The sequence below is a fragment of the Callionymus lyra genome, chromosome 6, assembly GCF_982586985.1.
Source record: "Callionymus lyra chromosome 6, fCalLyr1.hap1.1, whole genome shotgun sequence".
NCBI lineage: Eukaryota > Metazoa > Chordata > Actinopteri > Syngnathiformes > Callionymidae > Callionymus > Callionymus lyra.
Window position 1 is genome coordinate 35,511,914 of NC_141823.1, and position 24,961 is coordinate 35,536,874.

The 24,961-nt window shown below is 41.8% G+C and overlaps 1 protein-coding gene across 1 annotated transcript in view; it reads right to left on the reverse strand.

The window, feature by feature from the left end:
- Positions 1-19,917, reverse strand: part of LOC148078931 (CUB and sushi domain-containing protein 1-like) — a 462,769-nt gene extending 442,852 nt beyond the window's left edge. Inside the window, exon 1 of the mRNA XM_087792967.1 lies at positions 19,838-19,917. Within this exon, the coding sequence (XP_087649093.1) occupies positions 19,838-19,889 (52 nt within the window). The 5' untranslated portion in view covers positions 19,890-19,917. The remainder of the gene's footprint in view (positions 1-19,837) is intronic.
- Positions 19,918-24,961: the final 5,044 nt, after the last annotated feature.

The following is a 24,961-nucleotide window of genomic DNA, read 5'->3' on the forward strand; positions in this document are numbered from 1 at the left end:
GTTTGTACATTATTTAAGCAGTTGAAATTTGACCAGATCTGTAAATTTCAACATGTGTGATTTTATAAAAGGCGAGCTTCCTATTACAATCAATTTTGCCACACAAACAGCAGCACTTATTTAATAAAATATTGTGATAAATGGCATCAAATGCTTTTTTGGGTACACAAATAATCCAGTTTTGTTTTTACATTTTTTTTAACAATGTCCGTTATTTCTTGCACATCAAGTGCATCTAGAAAAATTGTAGTATCTGTTGTCTCTGGCTTCTTGATTTTTGCTGCTACACCTGGTCCCACATTTACAGGATTACATTACATTTACATTTACACAAAAATAATTTGTAAAACCATTCACCACATCCTCCATATTACTTATGGTTATTTTCAATGTAGTACTTGGTGTAATATATTGTTCTTGATCCATTTCTCACAATGTCATTCAAAACAATCCAGATACCTTTAATATTGTTTTTAGTTTTCTCTAATACTTTACTGTAATATTATTTCTTACTTATCCTCATAATATTAGTTAATTTGTTTTTATGTTTTATACTTTTTGTCCACCTCTATTGTTTTATACCTCAAAAACTGATGAGCCAGCAGTAGCATGTTTAACAATATTTCTACTTAATAATCTAATCTAAATAATGGTCTGTCTACCTTCTTTCATAGCTTCCCCCTGGTTGCCCTGCTTCCAAACATGAATATTCATATAAGAGCATTTATCCAATCAGAGTTCAGCCACCATTTGTTGCTAGTTTGCCTAGAGAGGCCTTCACAGTCAGTTCTGCGGGGCCCTGAAGCATAACATAGGTGTCAAATAGACTGAAGCTTTAACCAGTGAGATTGTGAGTTGATGAAGCCAGGGCCTTCTCCATAGTCGTATGGTGACGTCAGAGTATTCCCGTCCTTTGATTGCGAATCAGAGCTAGAAACAATAATAACAATAATAGTAATATGATATGTTTCGGCATTATATTTGTAGCTACAGGACTGATTTTAGGTCTACTGCAGTAGTATTTGTAGCCACAGTTAAGACAGTTGCATGAGCACAAAGCCCAACCCCCTCTTTTTAGTTTGAAGTCTAAATGACTTTCTCTTTTACGTTTTCTTTAAACTATAAACTTTCAAGGAGATACATTCATTTGAATGCTAATTCCTGTATTAACATTAATTCCGGCAGTGGCAGAAATGAAAACAATTTTTTTTAAAGGAAATTACATTTAAAATAATTGTCACCCATCATCTGAGAAATTAGGAACTGATGAAACGTGGATGCGAATATACAAATATGTATATATATATATATATATTTATATATATTTTTAATTTTATATAATTTTATATATTTATTTAATTTAATATATAATTAAATATACAAAAATATACAAACAATATCATCTTCACCGTTACTCTTAAAAATGTTTTATCGTCCAATATAATGCATACTCACAAGTTTACAGACAGTCACTAGCTAACGGTAGCATCTTCACTGTGTGTTTATATTTTATCGACATGGAATGTCAGCAAAAACAACCCTTTCACATGAATTTTATGAAGACACACTGGTTATAAAGCGAGAATACTCACATTTGTGTACTGAAAGGCTTGTCTGGCTTGTCATTGTTTTCCAAACTCCTGCACAGCACTCGGTTTATAGTCTGCCTCCGACCTCACTCATGTGGAAGGGATACCTGGCGCTTCGTTTAAACACTCCCACTTCACAAGGGTGGAATTGGGCACCACCTCGTGGGCACACGCAAATGAAGGGTGAGGGCCGAGTGGTCGGGCTCAAACAAAGAATCGGAACTGTGCTTTGCGGCTGCAAGTGTCTATGCACAAACAGTTTTCAAACGGTATTAACAATAATTAGGAAGCAGAATTGTGCCTGAAATTAAAGTAAAAAATGATGACAGTGAAACACATCGGCACAGTATATGTCCTTTATTTCTGAATCTGTCAATCTATTCATGTGATCCATGTAGTCCTTTAAAACCTCAGTGGTATTTAATATTTTTTAGATGCCAGGACTAGCAGACTAGCTCAAGATGGAAACGTCATTTTTTGATTAACCGCATGTGCTGAGAAATACATTTCTTTCTCACTGCTTGTCAGTGCCTAGTCTTTGTCTCTGTTCCTTGCATCAATGTTCTGATCTCTCCTTATCACTGTCTCTTCTCCCTCTCGCTTTGTGTTCACACATATTCTGCGCTCCACGGCTCCCCTTTCCAGTCCCCTTTCCCCCTGCATTAGTCGACTCTATGTAGGCCACCAAAGTTTTTTCAAGTTCAGCCACTTGAATACAAAGGAGATATCTGACTTCTTTTAATGTTATTTCTCTGAACATAATGTCCTTGTGAGTTGTTTGAAGATTACCACATAACAGCAACAGGGCACACAGAATTGTGTACTTAATTATTAATTGTATTTTTAATAAAATGTACTTAAACATATAATAAAATCTGACTTTCAGCTTGTCTCTTGGTCACGTGACTTACCTTAGTCGAGAAGAACTACGCAGAAAGAAAGTAGAAATAAAAAAACTGCTTTCGCCTGTTGCACAAGGGCGTCATGCTTGTCAGAACGTGACACTGCAGGAGGTTTAGCGGCAAAGAGGAGCAGTACAACAACTTCAGCCCAGCGGTCAGGGATCACAGTCAAACTCTTTTAAAAGCTCTGAACAATCCTAAAGTCTATTACCTTGTACAGTGACACAATTCAAATTGTTTGAAATACAGTCTATTATTTTGTATTATACGACATCTATTAAAGATGACAGTGTCAAAAGCAACTGTGCAAAAGGATGGTGGGGCACTTGTTAGAGGAGAGAGGGCAGCAATGAGCAGTGTTTGCACTATTCTTCTATTCTGCACTTAAGTTTTGTGGTTTCTATTACCGACAGATAAATAAAAATGTTTACACTAGGGCCGAAAAATTAATTGCATTTGCAATATATTGGTAATTTTTAAATAAGTGATTTTCAAATGGCAAAGGTAGAGATTTCAATTAATTTTAGTTTAAATTCACTTTTGGCCTGTCACATAGTCACGTGGCTTACAGGTGGAGCCTAGAAAAACAAGCAGAGAGAGACGTAAACACTACACTTTATCCTGTTGCTCATCCTCGGGTCAGACTCGACAGAATCTGACAAAGAGTAGCTGTATCACAACTGTATGGCTAAAATGCTACCAGTGCCTCAACTAAGATGGATACATAGCACAAGCCATCTCAACAGCACTTTTTAAAAAACTCTGTATGACCGCAAAAACATGTTATATTGTTAATTTTATTGTATGAATTATTAATTGTATTAAAGTAGAAATACATGAAATTACGACTTTAAAAATGTATTGCAATATCGAGGAAAATAAAAAAAAGCGTTATTTTCTAAAATCATTTAGCCCTAGTGTACAACTAACAAAACACATAAAATATAATTAAATCTTAATACATTTAGAGCCCCTTAGCCAGATGGTTTGTCACAAGAGATCAACATTTAGTACGTGAATGTTCTGCAAATTTATTTTCTGTCTTAAGGCTCAGTTTGCGTTTCAATATGCACTTAAACACTTAAAGATGATTATGTGGTAGAATATGTAGCTTCCTATTTGGCTTCATGTGCAGAGATCTTCCATATTGGACAATATTTGATCAGACCAGATCTGGGCAGAATTCAGCCTGAGTATTTTCCATCTCATGTCCTCATTTATACACCATTCTTCCATTAAAAAAACAATCTCTCCACACTGAATAAAAAACAGACCTGCAACACTGTTCAATAATTGAGATGTGCCATATAAATAAAATTCAAACCTGAAAAGATTAAGTGAGTAATGTTTATTTCTAAAGAGACTTTCTAGACCAGGGTCACAAAGCGCTTTAACAAACAAAAACAATACACAATTAAAATATATACTATAAAAGGCCAAGACTCATAAGACAAACACAGAATAGTCTCAGAAAGTCAGGAAATAGCCTGCACAAATAAAAATGTCTTAAAATGTTTCTTGAAGGGGTCAGTAGATCCATCAAGTGCAAAGAGAGAGGAAGATCGTTCCAAAGCTTAGGAGCAACAGCCTGGAAGGATTTCTCTCCTAAACCGTGTGCACAGAACAATCAGCAGTTTCTGATTCACAGACCTAAGAGCCCGAGCTGGGGTGTAAGGCTGGATCAGATCACTGATATAAGGAGGAGCCCGACCATGAATAGCTCTGAAAGTAATAACAAGAAATTTATTCTACCGGAGCGGGTCAGAATTCTAGCTGCAGAGATTTGTATTAACTACAGGCAAGACAGCTCCTTCCTGTTTGGACACGAAAATAAACTGTTACAATAGTCTAAACGAGAAGACATAAATGCATGGATTATAAGCTCCAGATCATGTTGTGACATCCTTTTCCTAAGTTAAGCAACTGTCCTCAGTTGAAGGAAACAGTTTCTGTCAGTTTTCTGCAGTGTTGAACTAGAGAAATGTCTTTGTCAAATACAACACCCAGATTTCTCAGGCTCAGTTTGACAGATTGGCCAAGTCAGCCAAGTACCGACTCAACCCTGGAACCTTTTCATCAGGCACAATAATGAGGGTTTCAGTTTTGTCCATATTTAGTTGCAAAGTGATTTCACTGAGCCACTGTTTGATTTCTAGAAAACAATTGAAACATCAGGAAATTATTTTAGAAAAATGTACAAGTACAGCAAAAATAATAAAGGACCTAAAACAGAACCTTGAGGGACTCCACACAACAGATCCGCTGATTCAGACCTTATTTGATTGGCAGATACACAGAAACTGCACCCAGACAGTACCACTTCATCCCTCAGTCTTCTCAGCAGGATCTGGTGATCAACTGTGTCAAAGGCTGAGGACAGATCCAAGAGAACCAGAACAGTGTATTGACCCGAATCAGCTGACATCATGATGTCACTGGACACTCTCAGTAAGGCTGTCTCCGTAAAGTGATGTTTACGGAAGCCAGACTGAAACCTCTCATGGCTTTCACTCTGATCCAGGAACAACGATGACCGCTCAGACACCACCTTCTCCAATATCTTCAACAAGAAAGGGAGCTTAGTAATAGGCCTGAAATTGCTGAGGTCAGGCGGGTCTAAGCCTGGCTTTTTGAGTAAAGGCTCCACAATGGCATGTTTAAAAGCATTGGGAAAAACCCCTGTGGAAAGGGAGAGGTTTATCATTTTGGTAACTAACACAAACACACTGGCATTCTTAAAAGTTCTTGATGTTCATTAAAGCCTCTCAAACTTTAAAAAGTCTACCTGCGCACATTTCAATTAGGTAAATACAGGGGAGGATGAAGCAACATTGCTGTACAATCAATGTCATGGACAAACGTCTCAGTTAAAGAGAATTAAGTCAGAGGAAGGTCGATCTTGTCACATAGATGGAGTGCAGTTAAAGCCATTTTCTGTGTTGTGTCAAAGTTATTATCCAGTTGTGAGTTAGCAGTGACCTGTGAAGAGCAAAAAGTTATTTTATTTCTAAATTAACATTATAAATAAAACAATATATTCCTTTTTTATGAGACTGAAGTAGGGCTAAACAAATCATTTCATTTGAAATATAATCTGGATTTTTTTAAACCTCATTTTCTGATCGCAAAGGTTGGGATTTAATTTAATGTTGATTAGACTTTTCCCTATCAATTGACTATGGATGTTCTAAAATGAAATAAGCAGAGTAACAGCCATCACAACCGAACTCTTTGAAAACTCTATATGACCGCAACCTGACAACATGCAGTGTAGCTGAGTTCATTTCGCACAAACAGGTTGGTGTTTTGAACACTATTTACATCCTAACTATATCTTTACATTTATATTATGTTTGTTTACAACTTTAATTTAAGTACTTTGCATTTATTTGATCAATGGCTTTATCACTTTATCTTAACAATCACAAAAAATACACACTAATCATTGTTTATTTTTTTAGAGAAGAAACCCATGAAAATAGGATGCTGAAAAAAACGTCGCAATGTTGAGGTAAATAATCGCAATTAGGTATTTTATATAATTGTTCAGCCCTAGACTAAATCATGGAGCTGCTTGCAACTTATTTTGTAGCTCACTTAAGCTTAAGGAACTACCTTGACTTAAAGTGTGAACAAGAAGTGTGACATTTAAAATGTCATTTGAAAGTTGTCGAAAATAAAAACTACTTCTCTGTTATTGTTAGGAAATCACAGAATGTTCAGCTCCTACTGACTACTACATAAAACAGAAGAATAACATTTGGCTTATTGGATTTATCATCTGCTTATTGAATGCATTTCAATCTTGTCTCATGTTGGATTCTGTTAGTTATTTATTTAATATTTTCTTGCTAGTGTAAATTCTGGTGTTTAACCCGGAAAGGCACCAGTGCCAACCCCTAAATTGACCTCCAGACTTTCAATAAAAGCTTATATAATATCCCTAATAACTTGTGCCAGAAAAAGGCTGATATTGAGACTTAAAACAGTTGAATCAGAATCAGAATCAGAATCAGAAAACCTTTATTAGTCCCGCGAGGGGAAATTCGGTTTAACAGCAGCAAGAGAAATAAAAACACACAGAAATAAAAACGAGAAATAGAATAAAAGATAACTCTGCGCTATATAATATATACACAATCATATTTACATAAATAACAAGAGGTGCAGTTAAATAGTTATCTTGGTGTGTTCTTGTTGTGGAGTCTGATGGCAGCAGGGAGGAAAGACCTGCGGTACCTCTCCCTCACACAGCATCCTATCACTGATGGAGCTCCTCAATGCCCTCAGTGTGTGCTGGAGAGGGTGAGACAAGTTCCTCCTCATGGAGCCCAGCTTGCTCCGCATCCTCCCTCCAGTCACTTCCTCCACAGGATCCAGGGGGCGCCCTAGGACGTAACCGGCCTTCTTAATAAGGCTGTCCAGTTTAGCCCTATCCTTTGCTGTCATGCTGCTCCCCCAGCAGACCACACCGTTGAAGATGGCAGAGGCCACTACTGAGTCATAGAATGACTTCAGGAGTGGCCCCCGGACACCAAACGACCTCAACCTCCGGAGCAGGTAGATTCTACTCCGCCCCTTTTTATAAAGAGCAGCAGTGTTATCCACCCAGTCCAGGCGGTTGTTGAGGTGAACACCCAGGAACTTGTAAGTCGTGACAATCTCAATGTCCTGTCCCTGGATGTTCAGTGGTGAGGGGGAGATGGAGGGACACCGCCGGAAATCCACAATCAACTCCTTAGTTTTGCTGGAGTTGATCTGAAGGTGGTTTTCCAGGCACCAGTCAACAAAGTCCTGGACAAGTCCCCGGTACGGCCCGTCATCCCCGTCCCTAATGAGGCCGACGATGGCGGAGTCGTCCGAGAACTTCTGCAGGTGACTGGTGGGAGACAGGTGTTGGAAGTCTGCAGTGTACAGTGAAAAGAGGAACGGTGCTAACACTGTTCCCTGGGGGACCCCTACACTGCACAGTACAGTCCTCGAAACACCATCCCGGGTCCTCACGAACTGTGGACGGTTGGTGAGGTAGTCCACAATCCAGTCCGTGAGGTGAGTGTCCGCTCCAGACAGCTCCAGCTTGTCCCTCAGGATGTTTGACCTGATGGTATTGAAAGCACTGCTTAGATCCAGGAAAAGGATCCTCACAGTGCTTCCAGGCGACTCCAGGTGAGAAAGTGCTCGGTGGAGAAGGAAGATGATGGCGTCCTCCACGCCGATGTCAGGTTGGTAGGCAAACTGCAACGGATCCATGGAGGAGTGCACCAGAGGACTCAGGTAACTAAGGACCAGCCGCTCCAGAGCCTTCATAAGGTGGGATGTCAAGGCCACAGGTCTGTAGCAGCTGGGATCCTTAGGGTGCTGAGTCTTCGGCACCGGTACCACACAGGACGTCTTCCACAGTAGTGGAACTCTTCCCAGGGTCAAGCTCATGTTGAACAGAAGTCCAACAATTTCACTTAACTGGTCAGAGCACGTCCTGAGTACTTTGCCACCGATGCCGTCTGGTCCAGGGGCCTTTGTTGTCTTGGTTCTCCTAAGCTGATTTCTCACCTGGAGAGGTGTGAGGGACAGGCTGGGGTGGGGGGGCATTGTCCCCTGTGGAGTCAGCGGGGGGGCTGAGACAATACAAGCTCGGGGGAGAGGAGAAGGTAAGTGTAGAGGTGTGAATGGTTGAGCAGGGGGGGGAGCCGACACCTCAAACCTTGAAAAATAACTGTTTAAGTTGTCGGCCCAATTTTTATCCCCCGCTGCTACAGAGAGCCTGGTCTGATGTCCGGATATGGATTTCAAACCTCTCCAGACATCTCTGGTGTTGTTGTTGGCCAGACTCTCTTCCATCCTCCTCCTGTACCTCCCCTTTCCCTCCCTGATCTTTCTTCTCAGCTCCCTCTGGACTGCCATCAGATCCTCTTTGTTTCCTGACCTAAAGACTCTCTTCTTCTCCTTTAGGAGAGCCTTTATATCAGGATTAATCCAGGGTTTGTTGTTGGAGAAGCATCGTACAGTTCTGGTTGGCACAATGCTCTCCACACAGAAGTTTATGTAGTCCGTGACACATGAAGTTAGTTTGTCAATATCCTCCTTGTGGGACTCACTGAAGATGCTCCAGTCCGTGGTCTCAAAGCAGACCTGCAGAGCTTCCTCAGCTTCTTCAGACCACTTCTTGACTGAGCGAGTCACTGCTGGTTGCCTGCTCACAAGTGGCTTGTAAACAGGTAGGAGATGGACCAGACAGTGGTCAGCTCGTCCCAAAGGAGGAAGGGGGGATGATAAATAAGCGTCTTTAGTGTTCGCATAGAAAAGGTCCAGTGTGTTATTGTCTCTGGTGGCACAAGTGACGTACTGCGTGAATTTGGGCAGACAGGAGGAAAGAGATGCGTGATTAAAATCACCGGAGATAATAAAGAGGGCCTGAGGGCTCTGAGTCTGTAACCCGTTCACTACTCCAGTGATGACGTCACATGCTGCCTCCGCGCTCGCCGACGGTGGAATGTACACAAGCACCGCGACAACATGTGAAAACTCCCGTGGCAAGTAGAAGGGTCTCAGACTCAGCGCCAAAAGTTCAATGTCAGGACAGCAGTGTTGATCCTTTAAAGTGACGTGCCTGGGAAGGCACCACTTCTCGTTGACGAACACTGCCAGTCCTCCGCCCTTTCTCTTCCCGCTCATCTCCGTCCGGTCCGCGCGTAATAAGCAGAATCCATCCAGCGCAGCAATCGCGTCCGTGTGGTTCTGGTTCAGCCACGTCTCCGTGAGCATCAGCATGCTGCACCGTCGATATTCCGGGTCGAACCTGGTCGCCGCCGCGAGTTCGTCCATCTTGTTTGGCAGAGATCTCACGTTGCCCATGACGACGGACGGCAGCGCCGGTCCGCATCCTCCCTCCAGTCACTTCCTCCACAGGATCCAGGGGGCGCCCTAGGACGTAACCGGCCTTCTTAATAAGGCTGTCCAGTTTAGCCCTATCCTTTGCTGTCATGCTGCTCCCCCAGCAGACCACACCGTTGAAGATGGCAGAGGCCACTACTGAGTCATAGAATGACTTCAGGAGTGGCCCCCGGACACCAAACGACCTCAACCTCCGGAGCAGGTAGATTCTACTCCGCCCCTTTTTATAAAGAGCAGCAGTGTTATCCACCCAGTCCAGGCGGTTGTTGAGGTGAACACCCAGGAACTTGTAAGTCGTGACAATCTCAATGTCCTGTCCCTGGATGTTCAGTGGTGAGGGGGAGATGGAGGGACACCGCCGGAAATCCACAATCAACTCCTTAGTTTTGCTGGAGTTGATCTGAAGGTGGTTTTCCAGGCACCAGTCAACAAAGTCCTGGACAAGTCCCCGGTACGGCCCGTCATCCCCGTCCCTAATGAGGCCGACGATGGCGGAGTCGTCCGAGAACTTCTGCAGGTGACTGGTGGGAGACAGGTGTTGGAAGTCTGCAGTGTACAGTGAAAAGAGGAACGGTGCTAACACTGTTCCCTGGGGGACCCCTACACTGCACAGTACAGTCCTCGAAACACCATCCCGGGTCCTCACGAACTGTGGACGGTTGGTGAGGTAGTCCACAATCCAGTCCGTGAGGTGAGTGTCCGCTCCAGACAGCTCCAGCTTGTCCCTCAGGATGTTTGACCTGATGGTATTGAAAGCACTGCTTAGATCCAGGAAAAGGATCCTCACAGTGCTTCCAGGCGACTCCAGGTGAGAAAGTGCTCGGTGGAGAAGGAAGATGATGGCGTCCTCCACGCCGATGTCAGGTTGGTAGGCAAACTGCAACGGATCCATGGAGGAGTGCACCAGAGGACTCAGGTAACTAAGGACCAGCCGCTCCAGAGCCTTCATAAGGTGGGATGTCAAGGCCACAGGTCTGTAGCAGCTGGGATCCTTAGGGTGCTGAGTCTTCGGCACCGGTACCACACAGGACGTCTTCCACAGTAGTGGAACTCTTCCCAGGGTCAAGCTCATGTTGAACAGAAGTCCAACAATTTCACTTAACTGGTCAGAGCACGTCCTGAGTACTTTGCCACCGATGCCGTCTGGTCCAGGGGCCTTTGTTGTCTTGGTTCTCCTAAGCTGATTTCTCACCTGGAGAGGTGTGAGGGACAGGCTGGGGTGGGGGGGCATTGTCCCCTGTGGAGTCAGCGGGGGGGCTGAGACAATACAAGCTCGGGGGAGAGGAGAAGGTAAGTGTAGAGGTGTGAATGGTTGAGCAGGGGGGGGAGCCGACACCTCAAACCTTGAAAAATAACTGTTTAAGTTGTCGGCCCAATTTTTATCCCCCGCTGCTACAGAGAGCCTGGTCTGATGTCCGGATATGGATTTCAAACCTCTCCAGACATCTCTGGTGTTGTTGTTGGCCAGACTCTCTTCCATCCTCCTCCTGTACCTCCCCTTTCCCTCCCTGATCTTTCTTCTCAGCTCCCTCTGGACTGCCATCAGATCCTCTTTGTTTCCTGACCTAAAGACTCTCTTCTTCTCCTTTAGGAGAGCCTTTATATCAGGATTAATCCAGGGTTTGTTGTTGGAGAAGCATCGTACAGTTCTGGTTGGCACAATGCTCTCCACACAGAAGTTTATGTAGTCCGTGACACATGAAGTTAGTCCGTCAATATCCTCCTTGTGGGACTCACTGAAGATGCTCCAGTCCGTGGTCTCAAAGCAGACCTGCAGAGCTTCCTCAGCTTCTTCAGACCACTTCTTGACTGAGCGAGTCACTGCTGGTTGCCTGCTCACAAGTGGCTTGTAAACAGGTAGGAGATGGACCAGACAGTGGTCAGCTCGTCCCAAAGGAGGAAGGGGGGATGATAAATAAGCGTCTTTAGTGTTCGCATAGAAAAGGTCCAGTGTGTTATTGTCTCTGGTGGCACAAGTGACGTACTGCGTGAATTTGGGCAGACAGGAGGAAAGAGATGCGTGATTAAAATCGCCGGAGATAATTAAGAGGGCCTGAGGGCTCTGAGTCTGTAACCCGTTCACTACTCCAGTGATGACGTCACATGCTGCCTCCGCGCTCGCCGACGGTGGAATGTACACAAGCACCGCGACAACATGTGAAAACTCCCGTGGCAAGTAGTAGGGTCTCAGACTCAGCGCCAAAAGTTCAATGTCAGGACAGCAGTGTTGATCCTTTAAAGTGACGTGCCTGGGAAGGCACCACTTCTCGTTGACGAACACTGCCAGTCCTCCGCCCTTTCTCTTCCCGCTCATCTCCGTCCGGTCCGCGCGTAATAAGCAGAATCCATCCAGCGCAGCAATCGCGTCCGTGTGGTTCTGGTTCAGCCACGTCTCCGTGAGCATCAGCATGCTGCACCGTCGATATTCCGGGTCGAACCTGGTCGCCGCCGCGAGTTCGTCCATCTTGTTTGGCAGAGATCTCACGTTGCCCATGACGACGGACGGCAGCGCCGGTCGATAAGCTCTCCTCAGCTCCCGGCGTTTAACTCCGGCGCGGCGTCCCCGTCTCCTCTTCATTATATCCCGGGGGATGATGGGTCGCTCCTCCGGCCGCACCGCGGAGAAACGTAGCGCCAGCAGCTGATCCCGACTGTAGACGATGGCCATTACGCGCGCAGGACGCCCGTTGCGCACCAGAAAAGGCGATGAAAAACTTTCCTTTTTCACTGAAAGTTTCCAATTTTTATAGAAAACTGTCCGCGAGTCTTAAAGAGACAGTATGATGAAAAGAAAAGTTTGAAAAGACAGAGGCAAACCTCGGAAAAAAGTAATAAACCCAAAAAACACTCGGAGCTGCTGTTAAAGTCGCCGTCCTGTCGGCGCCATCTTGCTAAAGAGAAGGATTTACTAGTGATAAATGTGTTAGGGCTTTTTTATTTTTTATTTTAGATCCATTCTGATCTTTGGACTACCATTATTGTTTGTATTAACGGTATTTACGACATACAATCACTTAGTATAAATATTTGAAATACTCTTACTCATTTACTCTCATCAAACTAATCAATATATATCAAAATAATCTTAACTCTCCTTATTATTTGCTGGCTCAACAAGAGGAAGCTTTTTTTGTTTATCTGAGTCAAAGACAGACAGAAGAGCTCATCATCTGCCATATATCTAAACAATGTTGTATTTAACAAAGCACGCAAATCCCTGAATTGCATAATGGAAAGAATTGAAGAAATTGAATAATGAACAACATATAAGGCATTTTCAGTTAATGTATGCCTGTGTTCGTCTACAGGAGTGCTGTAGTCCAGGCCACACCAACCAACAACCAAGGCAACACTTTATCAAGGTAGGGGGTTCAGGTCAAAAAATGTACTTTGTCCTAGGATGATGAATATTATATCATATGATAGGGCCAATTAAAATGTTTTTTTATTTCCTCTGTCTATCATGTATGGTTGAGGAGTTACAAGAATTTAACTTCTTTGAAATCAGGGATTTGGGTCACGAAGAAACAAAAACCTTAACAATCTCTCCCATTGTTTTTAAGGGAAAGAATTACAAGAAATGTGTTGTGTCACTTGGATTAATATATCTGAAAATTGGTTGGGCATATTAGGTTCAAACTTGGTGGGCATCAATCTTAATTAATTTGCATAATGTATGCAAGGATAGATTTTCACTGTTTTCTGGCTAAATAACAAACACTTTTTTCTCACATTTCCCCATGCAAAGGTTTCCTGTTAAGTGAATATCTTGATATTTTAAGTAAGTAACTCAATAAATGGCACAACAACTATGAATTTGACATGTTGACTGTTTAACCAACTCTACCAAGCTATTTACAATTTGACTTGTTAAACATTCCTAATCATGTTTTTTCCTTTTCTACAGGGTACTTGAGAAAGGGTTAGGGCTAGCAAATGATGCGGCGTGCACACAAGAAGTGCGGACGAAGTGATGTTTCGTCATTCGAGCGGAAGTGCGAAGTGAGCGGAGGTGTGGAAGAAGTAGTGAGTGAACCAGAGGACGCACTTATGCAAATAATCTAGTAAACCCTTGGCTGTAATCTCGCACAAACCACCTTCATCAACTTATTCCTTATAATGTATATTTTAACATATCTATTTCTTGGATTAGCAATCCAAGAAATAGCTTTCCAGCGGCCGAAATACTCTTCTAGCCGAGTATACCCGAACAACCCCTTATATGGGCAGGGAAACCCTGCCCATGCCCGAATATGGGGCGATGCGAAACCCGAGCTGAGCCGAAATTCGTGCCTGCACCCGACGCTAGCGGAGATCGGGCACTCCCCACACGCTTTGTGGAATATTCTCAGCGTCCTTATTATCTAACTGCAAGCCGTCCCAGATGCACTTTGAAAACAAAATTCCCTTTGTTTTGATGTATAAATTGTGGATATTGGTCCAGGATATCTTTAGATATCGCCTCAGAAAGTTGTGAAACCGGGTATTAACGACTGGTCACGTGACTGAGCCCCCTAATCAAGGCCAGTCGTCATCCTAATAAGATCCACAAGCCACCTCGACTGACCTCTCAATGCGGAAAATCAGCTGATCAACTCCAAGCATCTAACGGTTGGCTGTGATCTCCAACAATGTCTACAGAAGAGCCCAGCCACTCCGAAAACAACAACCGAAAAAAAAGACATTATCAAGACCAAAGAGAGTTTTCCTGCAATACACTTACCTACCAAAGTAATTCTAACAAACAAAATTGAGGTAGAGGTTGAGGTTCTAAAATGTCTGAGGGATTTAACACCTGTTTCTTGTTTCTTCTTGACTTGTTGGTAGAAGCGGCAGGTTTTTCCGACAATCTGTGCGCCGCAGAATTTACAAACTGCTTAGTTTTGTCTACTGCATGTTAACAGATGTTGGCCAGGTTTCGCTCTTAGCTCTAGAAGATTGTTCACAAAGTAATCGAGCTGACCCATCCTTAACAGCCTTCTTGGCGACCAAATGCTCACTGATTAAGCTGCATCATGGAAATATATATCCTCCACTTTTCAAAAAAAAAATAGCAATGCTCAATGAAGAAGAAAGCTATTAGAACAACTAAAAAACTTTTCGGAAGTGTTTGTGAAACACAACACAACCAAAATGCTTTATTGCTAATATTAATACTATTATCAATAATAATAATTACAGAATATTATTTCTATAATTATTATTATTGCAGTAATTTGTACAAAGCGCTTAAACAATCAAAACAATACCTAATTAAATATATTTGTGACCCTGGTCTAGAAAAGCACTCTACAAATATTACTTACTTACTTACTATACTATCAAGGCATCCTTGTAGGGAATTAAATCTTAATTTTAATTAGTATGTTGTCTCACGAGTGCAATATTAGTATGCCAGACCAACAGGACTGCCAGCTCATTCTGATTTACCTTGGTTTGGCATTGACTCAATGTCAGATGATTGTCACTGAGTTCACGGATACTGTGTGTGAATGTGCCTAATGTACTGGATATGTGCATTTCTGTCTGTGTGAAACATCTTACTCATGCTCCCAGTGGGAGATTCAAATTAGTAGTAAAAATAGTTTTTAGACATGTCTACACTGTATGTATTCTACGCAATAAGCACATAAACTGTTTGCCAAAAATGCATTTGGCACAGTCCTCAGAACAGTGTACATAACAACATATCAATTATATAAGCAATTGTGTGGGTTTTCTAGGTAATATCTTTTCTTCACATCTCGAGATGGTAAACTTGGCACCAACAACGAATTGATAAATGGGCTGTTTTTTCTCCCTGTGACTAAGCTCGTGATAAAGGTGTTGCCAAGATTGACATACATAAAGGCAACAGGAACTGTCTTACTTTGGAGTATTGTGTAATTTCAAAATTATATTTAGTCGTGTAAATCACAATTAAAAAATCCTGCATCTTGTTGAGACTATAGTGGATAATGGATAACAGATATATGGGATGTGAATAGGCTATATATACAACTACTTTAACAAGAATCTTTACTCCAAATACAAATTTCAATTTCCCGAATCACAATTTCCCGAACAATTTCCCGAAGGAGACCTCCTGAGGGATCAATGAAGTTTTACCTTACCTTACCTTACATGCTTTCAAAATGTAACCCTGCTTGTTCTTTGTGACACAAAAACATACATCTACAAATGTCCATTCAGTGTGCTTTCATGCTGTTGCAAATTTATACATACATTGTTTCTATTGTCTTTACTTGAGATGATATATGCTGATATCTGAACTACTGAAACAATAACTGTGTCAAGTTAGTAATTACAATCTACTGAGTGTGAAAATCATCTCAGAAATAATTTCAGTGTGCCGAACCAAGAGGATGGACTTTAGTGGGATTGTCTAACAAATAAATAGAGGACCGAATGTTCACACCAACCACACACAATCCTTGAAAATGGTGAAAACATTTTCAGCTTTAGTAGACTTAGGATTTACCACACCTAAAGTATACACATTTTCTTAATTGTGCCTTACAGGAATTTGTTTTGTTTTTTTTTCACTTGATGAGTCTATTTTTCAACTTAATTCCGCAAACAGTAAAAACTCAAAATGCAAGCATCACTTGTTTGTGTGTTTGCTGCATCTACCCTTGAGCAACATTAAAGCAATTCAGCAGACATCAACAATTGTAGCCTCGATTAAATACAAGCTTGAGGCTGAGAGTTGCTCTTGAAAGGCAATGATAGTAAGTTTGAATGGATATTAAGCAATAAGCTCGATTCAGGATAACAAGAATGTCACATAATTAAAAAAAAAAAGAAATGAACAAAATCAGTCAGAAATCAAGGGATGTGAAGAGGCAAGGTAAAATATATGCTGCTATATAATCGTGTTTTTTAAAATGCAACTTTCATATCGCAAAAGTTGTGATCTTATTTAATTAGTCAAATGCCACAAGTGTCTCAACTTCATAGAAGCAGATTATCAGACATCACAACCAAACTCTCTCTCGAAACCTCTGTATGATTGCTGAGTCTTCACTTAAATATGACAGAGTAACAAGAGCAACTGTGGAAGAATGTGCTGGAAGAAAAAAGAAGAATGACTGTGACCAGTGTTTACACTTTTCTTTACTCTGCATTGAAGTATGTATGATTTATTATTGACAAATAAATACAAATGTTTTTATCACGTTTTTCCAGGACTTTTTAAAGTATATGCAGTGAATATAGTATGTTTGCTTACAAATGTAATTAAAGTAACTAAATTAACCTTAACCTAAGATAAAGAACATAGATCAAAGAAAAATAACAAAGACAAAGGATACAAAGACTAACATAGAACAGAACATCCAGATACTATCACTCCACTCCTGCCCCCGAACTCAGAATTGTGCAATTTAATAGCCCGAGGAATGAATGAGTCCTTGAGTCTATTTGTTTTGCACATGGGAAGGAGCATTCGTGCACTCATTCTGCTTCTCTGCTTAGTGTTTGTGTGTGTACACAAAAGTTTATTACCTTGTGCAATTGTAACAAGTCTGTTTATTTAGGGATAAACTGATCCGATTTTTATGGTCCTGACTTACAAAAGGCATGGTACGTCTGCTTGTGAGGGACCAGAGGAGGTCTGGAGGACTCTGGTTGATGATCACGATTTTAAACACAATTTTTTTTATAGAAGAAACATTCAACAATCACATTAGTATTGACAGATACTGTGTGGCGCTGGATTTATTAAATGATGATGAGAGTTTTCTGTCACGATCCTCAAACTTTGATCACTTGATCTGTGATAAACACGATATAAAGTTTTACAAACTTCGGGAGGATCAATGATGACAAAAAAACAACTAGAAGGAAAAGGCAGATATGACATAATGTTAGCAATTTTGTTTACTCTGCATTTATGTTTGTGTGATTTACTGACATATAAATATAAATCATTACACCACTTTTTTTGCATGTTTTTTAAAGTGAGTCTTGATATAAATAAATATTAAATATAAATAAAATAAATAAATATAATTATTTGCAGTGAATGTTACAAGAGTTCAAGTAGTCTTTTTTTTTTTTTGTTTTATAAAAACAAGCTTATAATCCTGCGGGTTTTTTTTAATTGTTAAAAATATGCGGAATAAAACGATAATGTGGTCATAATCAACAAAGAAGTAGTTATTACTTTAGTTTCCTGCAAATGGGAAAAATGAGTTAAAATAAATCAGAGAAAGTAAGTGCTTTTCTTTCTAGCCATTTATAAAATGGGCCTTTTTGATTTATTTATTTTTTTCCAAGTGAGTTAAGTGAGAACTATTTGCTTTACTTACTGTTTACCTCTACAGATTTTAATGCAAGTATTCATGGTTTATTATTTATATTGCTCTATATCTATCTATCTTTTGGAGGCAGAAACCTTGAAAGGACCAAGCCAGAATGTTCTCTTTACTCAAGATAAACCCTTAAATCAAAGCCATGTTCTCTTCCAAGTGTCTCCATTGGGGAACAAAAATCTGAAGCCCTCCACATGAGTGATTTACATTTCTCAGATGAATTCAAAAGAAAAGCAATCACACCCAGGCATCATAGATGAAGTGTAGACGATAAGCTGCTTCAATTATAAGACACAAATCTGTACAATCATGGCTCTTTCACTCAACTTGGACTTTATCTTGAATGTCTTATTGTGTGGAGTCAAGCATATGAAAAGAAGAAAATAATAACACATTATTGATTTGAATCTAGATTTTAAGTGCATGATTAAGGATGAATAGCAGTGTCTATTTTTTTCATTCAATCATTTTCCACCAGTGGAATTGCCTGACAGAGGTGTCGGGAGAAAACTGGGGTGCAGCAGGGGATGGGAGTGAAAGAGCTGACAGAGGAGCTATTGATAAACTGAGTAACAGTAACTGTCCTAACGCACATGTCGAAGGTTCACACTTTATCCTCTATTCAACGTGCATCACAAACCACCCACTGATCTTTCTCGGCCACATTTTTCCCACCAGCACAAATCTTCTGCCGCTGACACACAGCATCAACCCGCAGCAAAACCATCTCCACAGCAACTGAGAATACTGTTGGTGTGACTCCACAAAATCATCTCTCACTTCCCTCTGCATTCTCGGAAAATGTCGCCCCAGCCCCCCTCTTGGTGACCTCTCACCCTGTGGTCGTTCTACGCTGAAAGGAGGAAGACAGTATCTGGTTGAAGTCATCAATCATTTATTTTAAACTAGTTCTCTTGACTTTTGTGACCAGAATATCTTCAGAGAAAAATGCCCCAAACTGCACAAGCCTGGCTACCTCCCTATTTGAAATTCTTTGTCCAAGTTGGTTATGCATACACACAGACAGACAGGAAAAACTGAAAGCAGCACAACCGTTTTGATGTTTTTTATCAATAATACAGACGCCAATGCCAGCTTTGAAAAAAAAAAGATTTTGTTTTGAAACTCCAAAAATAAGATTACACACTAACTGATGGATGGGTTTTTAAAAGACTCCTACTCCTCCACAGCCAACGGAGAAATATATCCTACATCCTTTACATGCTCAACTTATTTGACAGTTTACTGCTGTTTAATAATACATGCACAAAGACTCTAACTCTACTGGATAATTGCTTTTAAAAACACTTTGTTAACAGACTTTCTTCTAGGTTTCTGGTTATTATATTACATCATCACAAAACCAAACCTTCAAACACACTTCAAATCAAATCAGCTCATCTATGCTTCAACAGTAATGATTAAACAGAAGGAGCCAAAAATGAAAGATATTGACGATAGAAACAGTTCAAAGGTCAACATATAAGCATAGCAGACTAACAAGGAAGTTAAAGTTGTTCTTTAGTTATGACTACAGTGAAATACGCTTAAATGCTGGACTGACCTGAGGGAATACAATCCTGAAGATAATAATAATAATAATAATAATAAAATAATTCTGCGTACAGAAAGACGATCTTAGTAACAACCAGCCTGACCAGCTTCAGAAACTAGCACATAGTTTCCTGAAGCTTCATCAATCAATCACCTATAACTCAGATGGAAACACCTATAACAATGTGAGCATCCATAAACTCACTGGGTTATAAACAACAAAGAACTTACCAACATTTGGTTACATTTATCTTCGATAATGTTTGACTGTGTTGACACTTGCACACATTTAAGGATATAGACATAACGTTTACAAAATAAGTGAGTTTACACGTTTGTGACGACATGGGTTAAACTTTCCCCACAATTCAATCCACATCCTGAAGTGGATATTTATGGACGCTCGGCAGCCATGTTTGATTGCAAATCACAGTCTGGAATCTGAGAGACGAGGAGACAACCCTGGAACACACCGGGTGTGTGTTCGTCACAGGCAGCATCCCGGTTCCTGGAGCCCACGCACACACGCACCATCGGCCATTTAGATCTCCAACACATGCGCACACCACAACTCTTCCCAACTCACCTTTGGACGAGGAGGCATCCCCGACGACCAGCCCCAGCATCAGCAGCAGCATCAGGACCAGGATGCGTCTGAGCGCGCAGCATCTTCTGACTCTCCTCTCCACCTGCAGCAGTTCAGCGACTCCTAGATCCGTCATTTTGATGTTAAATAAATCCAAGCTGGCTTCAGCCTAAAGCCTTCTTCTCCCCACGGCGAAGCGGAGGGGGGTAAATGGGACGTAAGCCCCCCTCCTCTCTTTAATTTAACCAAAAAGGTAAGTCAATTTATTTTTAGAAAAAAAAAAAGTCGAGAAAATCAACGACGAATATCCATCAGATGAGCGCCATGGTAACGCGTGGACCGGACGAGCCCAGCTGCGTGCACGCCTGGAGAGCAGGCAGAACGACGAGAGTGCGCGCGATCATAGCAGAGAGAGGGGAGGACCGGAGGTGAAGGAGAGAGATGGAGAGATTAGGTGATGGAGGCGAAGGTAGAGAGAGAGACTTAGTTGGTCCGCGCAGAAGGGAGCGTGAGCGACGACTGGAGAGGAGAGAGGGGAGGAGGGAGGCAGCATGGGAGAGCGAGAGAGAGAGAGAGAGACAGAGAGACCAGTCATGGAAGTTAAAGAGAGAGGAGGGCTGGAGGGATGAAGGCAAGTATTGAAGAAAAGGGCCATTTTGGACGAGAAAAAGGTCAGATGTTTGATAGACGAGATGGTCAGGAGTTATATATTAATAAAAATATTCATCCCATGTGTCCATCATGAGGGTAAAACCATACATGTAGAAATGCTTTCACATTGTTCATGAATTAGTTCAATGATTTTTTTTTCTTTCACTTTTCTCCTTTCTGAATTTGTTGTCACTCAAAATAAATTAAAAGTGATACATTTATTGACACTTCATTGTATTTGAATATTGCAGTCTAAATATAGATCATATACACAAACATGGTAGCTCAAACCCGGACAAGTGATGCTAAGTTAAATAAACCTCCGATTCTACTGCTCTAAAGACAAAACTACACCAGGGGATGCAAAAATGTTTCAAAGCAACCCTTGGCTCTAATACGTGTAACTAATTTCTTTACATTTTGCCTCTCTAAGGCTTAATCCAATTTTCTTTACTCAATGTCCTCCCTTACTCCTCGAGCTCAATCCTCAAAGCTGGTCCCAAAAATGAAGGAAAGAGTCTCATTAAAGGTAGATATGTGATCATACATCTTCCTATCAAAGCAATGTTACATTGAACAACAATGCAACCTGAAAAAATGGCTGCATCAGCTGATTAGCTGCCAGACACAGACAGTTATTCAACGCATTGTTGAACTTATGGATCGAACGCAATTATGTAGAATATATAACAAACACGTATTGTTTTAGGTTAGCTTGACTAGCTGACAACATCCTAATGTGACAAGTCCACATAAATGCTTGTAACATTATAACAATAACATTGTCCTGCAGTGATAATGTCTTTAATTGAAATTTTACTTATTAATATATTGTGATTGTTTGATCTGTGTACCGATTTCATTGAATATACACGCTAGTATCAAACGTGTTGTCTTTGTGATGAAAAGGCAGATGCAGTTTTTATTATGCATGATTTCTGTAAATAGCTCGTAAAGGGGCCGAGCAGATGTTCTCTGCTGCAACACCCGTAAAAGAGCCACTGAGGCCGCCAATAATGGCGGAGACCCCCTCACCCAGCCGACATCTACATCTAACAGGCCAAAGCCCTCAATGGACACAACAGGTAAAGACGTTCCTGACCCGTGTCCAAGTGGGGCAGCGGATGAAAAGCGTGAGAGTCGTCGCCCGGAAGGAGGAGCTCGGAACCTTCAGACCGAATGCTGGGTTTGGGTGCAATGTTACTGATGACTCCTCAACTCGAAAGGAAAGACACTCAGGGCTAATAGGGAGAGAGCACATAGCTCATTCGCTCTCTTTGTGGACGCCAGCGCCAGAAACAGTGAGACCTTGAAAGACAAGATATCCAGTGGGACTTGGTCAAGAGGCTCAAAGGTCGGGCCTGCGAGAGAATCCAGCACCAGCTGGAGATCCCACTGAGGGCTGGAAGGCCTCACAGGAGGTCGAAGCCTGTAGGCACCCCATAAAGAACCGCACCACCAGAGGGTGGATACCTGCCGAAGCACCCTTGAAACCGAAGTGCCTTGTTGCTATGGCTAATGTGAATAGTCTTAGTGTTGCCACAGTCCATCTGTTATCCAGCAAATGTTGCAGGAACGACAACACATCAGAGACCAACCAGGAGCTGGGGTTCAGGGAGCTGTACACACCAGCTAGGGAAAATCCCTCATTTGGAGGCATAAAGCTGACGTGTAGACGGGACCCAGGGATTCTCAAGAGTGTGGAAAGTCGTGGAGGAGGGACGGTGAACAGTAGTCCAGCAAGCCAACTCGAGTGGGCCAAAGCGTCCACACCTAGTGGGAGGCAATCTGAGACCCTAAGGGAGAACCAAAGAGGAAATTTGAAGTTCTCCTTGCTGGCGATGAGGTCTGCCACCAGGTGACCATATGTCGACTGCCACCGCCCCGGACAAACCCCATTCATCTTAGATAGCCCCCTCGACAGTCTGTCTGCTACTATATTCAGTTCGCCCAGCACATGCTGAGCTCTGAGAGAAAGAGCAGGTGATGGTCTGCCCTCAGCCAAATCTTCATTGCCACACTCAGATGGGCTGGGGATCAGCCAGTTGATGTGTCTGTACTGTTCCAGACCCCGCTGTCGTAGGTCTGACCCGATGTGCCTTCCAACCTGTCAGAGATGCCAGGGTGAACACCTGAGTGGAATGCAGGACTCAACCTAATGGAACTCTCCATCTGAGGTGAGCTAGAGAGTGTGCAGTAGCTCCTCGCTCTCGCATGGTCTCAGAATGCCGAGAAAACCTGTGCGTATAAGTGCCATGGCGTTTCTCTGCTACCAAACATGACGCCCTCCATGGCACCGGGCCTTTTTTACAACACTGGGGAAGGAACCATCTATGGTCAACAAAGACATGTCTGGTCTATTTTTACTTACCTAAACTCTGTTGGACCAAAAAAGACCTCTGCCGTCGAGTGCTGTATCCCTGTCGAGCTTGCTCATCTCACCAGTGCAGGTGGCTCCTGCTGCGCAGCCTCCTGGCAAGCCAAAATCTGTCTAAGCTCAGGACTGAATAGAGAGTCCTCTGTAATAGGCCTATCCAGAAGCGCCTAGCGATCTTTCTCCGGCAGCGCTGTGGCTCAATCTAGCCACAAATGCTAATTGCCCAGCTGTCCAGCGTTGCATAGGCTTGCAACATTCTGAGGAGAGCATCCACCGAGTCCTTGACATCCATGTCTGATGGTCCCAGATCATCACGGTCAACTGTGAGCTTGTCAAGCGCAATGCACAGGAGAGCCATATTGTTTGCGAGGGAGACTACCTGCATCCCCCCGTATAGGTGTTGTTAAACAACATTGCCATTAACCTGTCTTCAGGGCGACCTGGCACGAGCTGAGCCCCAGGGTGGATGGCAGCCTGTACCGCATCCGAGGGTTCCGGGACCCCGTGCGGATAGTCCACCTCATCCACACGACAGTAGGGTCTGTAGGTTTATAACACATTTCCCCTTAAAACTCTGTATTGGCTGCTATTTTCTTTCAGGATAAATTTTCAAATGCGGGTTCTTACTTTCAGAGCCATTCATAGTCAGGCTCCACCTTACATCACTGATCTGATCCAGCCTTGCAACCCAGCTCGGAATGTGGATCAGAATCTACTGAAGCACACGCTTCCGGACCAGAGGAGAAAAAGAAAAATCCTCTCCCTCTGCGCTTGATGGAGTAAGTAAGTAAATAATTTGAATTTATATAGCGCTTTTCCAGACCAGGGTCACAAAGCGCTTAAACATTCAAAACAATACTCAATAAAATATATACTTTAAAGTCTGATGACTCATCCAAAAAAAATCTTAAGAACTTTATTCGTGCAGGCTTTTTCCTAATCTTGTGGGACTCCTGGGTTTGTATTATGTCTTGGTCTTTTAGAGTTTTTAAATGTGTATTGGATTTAATTGTTCAAGCACTTTGTGACCCTGGTCTAGAAAGGTGCTTTACAAACAACTAATACTTAATACAAAACAACTCAATACGTATTGATCTCCAAGTATCATGCTACAACTCCAACAAACACAACATGCAGACTTAACCAACTAAGCAACCAGCATCCGCTTCATTTACAGCCAAATGCATGTTACACAAGTGTTTAACAGACTCTATGTTCAATGTCTTTATGTGCCTTTTTTCATACTAGTAGTTTTTATAGTGAATAAAAAAGATTAAATTCGATTCACTTTCTAATATATGCACATGGATCCATATCTAACATGGCATTTGTGCTTTTATATTTATATTACTTTTCAGTTTGTAGCTGCTTCTGAAAAAACCTGTCAACCTCACAAACTATAATGTTTATAGCTTGATATTTCAGTACCACGGACAGCTACTAATGGTAGCTCGATGGGATATTGCTTCCATCTACTGGTCATAAGAAATATGTGTGGAATATTTTGTGCGTTCTTGATAAATGTGTGGACCTTCTCTATGGCTATTTTGTTATGGCGCCTAAATATACTATTAGCCCTTGTGTTATCTCAGGGTCAAGGTGACCCAAAGGCCCAAAAACACATTAAATTGTGTTATCCTTTGTGTTGCTTTGAGTCAAGATAAACAACCTCAACCACTGCATATATATTTAAAGGTTTTTCTTTATTTCTGATATTTCTTTATGTCACACATGTGCCTCGTGTTTGCTCTAAATGACACATCTCATTAAAATCATCAACAGCTTTATCTATTTTTTGGCATTTCTGCAACTATAGAAGTGCACTGGGGGAAAATCATAAAGGTGTGATCATTTTACTGACTTTTTTTAACTTCTCATCAAGCATATTTTTGATCTGATCAGCTCTGAGCCTCAATGAGCAAGGTATCCTGTCCTGAACACATCAACAGATTATCTTGTATCCATACTTTCTGTTATTTTTCTGTAATTTTAAACTGAAAATCAAGTTTCATTTTTTGAGTTTATCTTATTATTATCTCATTATTCTGTGTTTCGTATGGCACTGCGACATGAGCTCACCTCAGGCATTTGCCCAT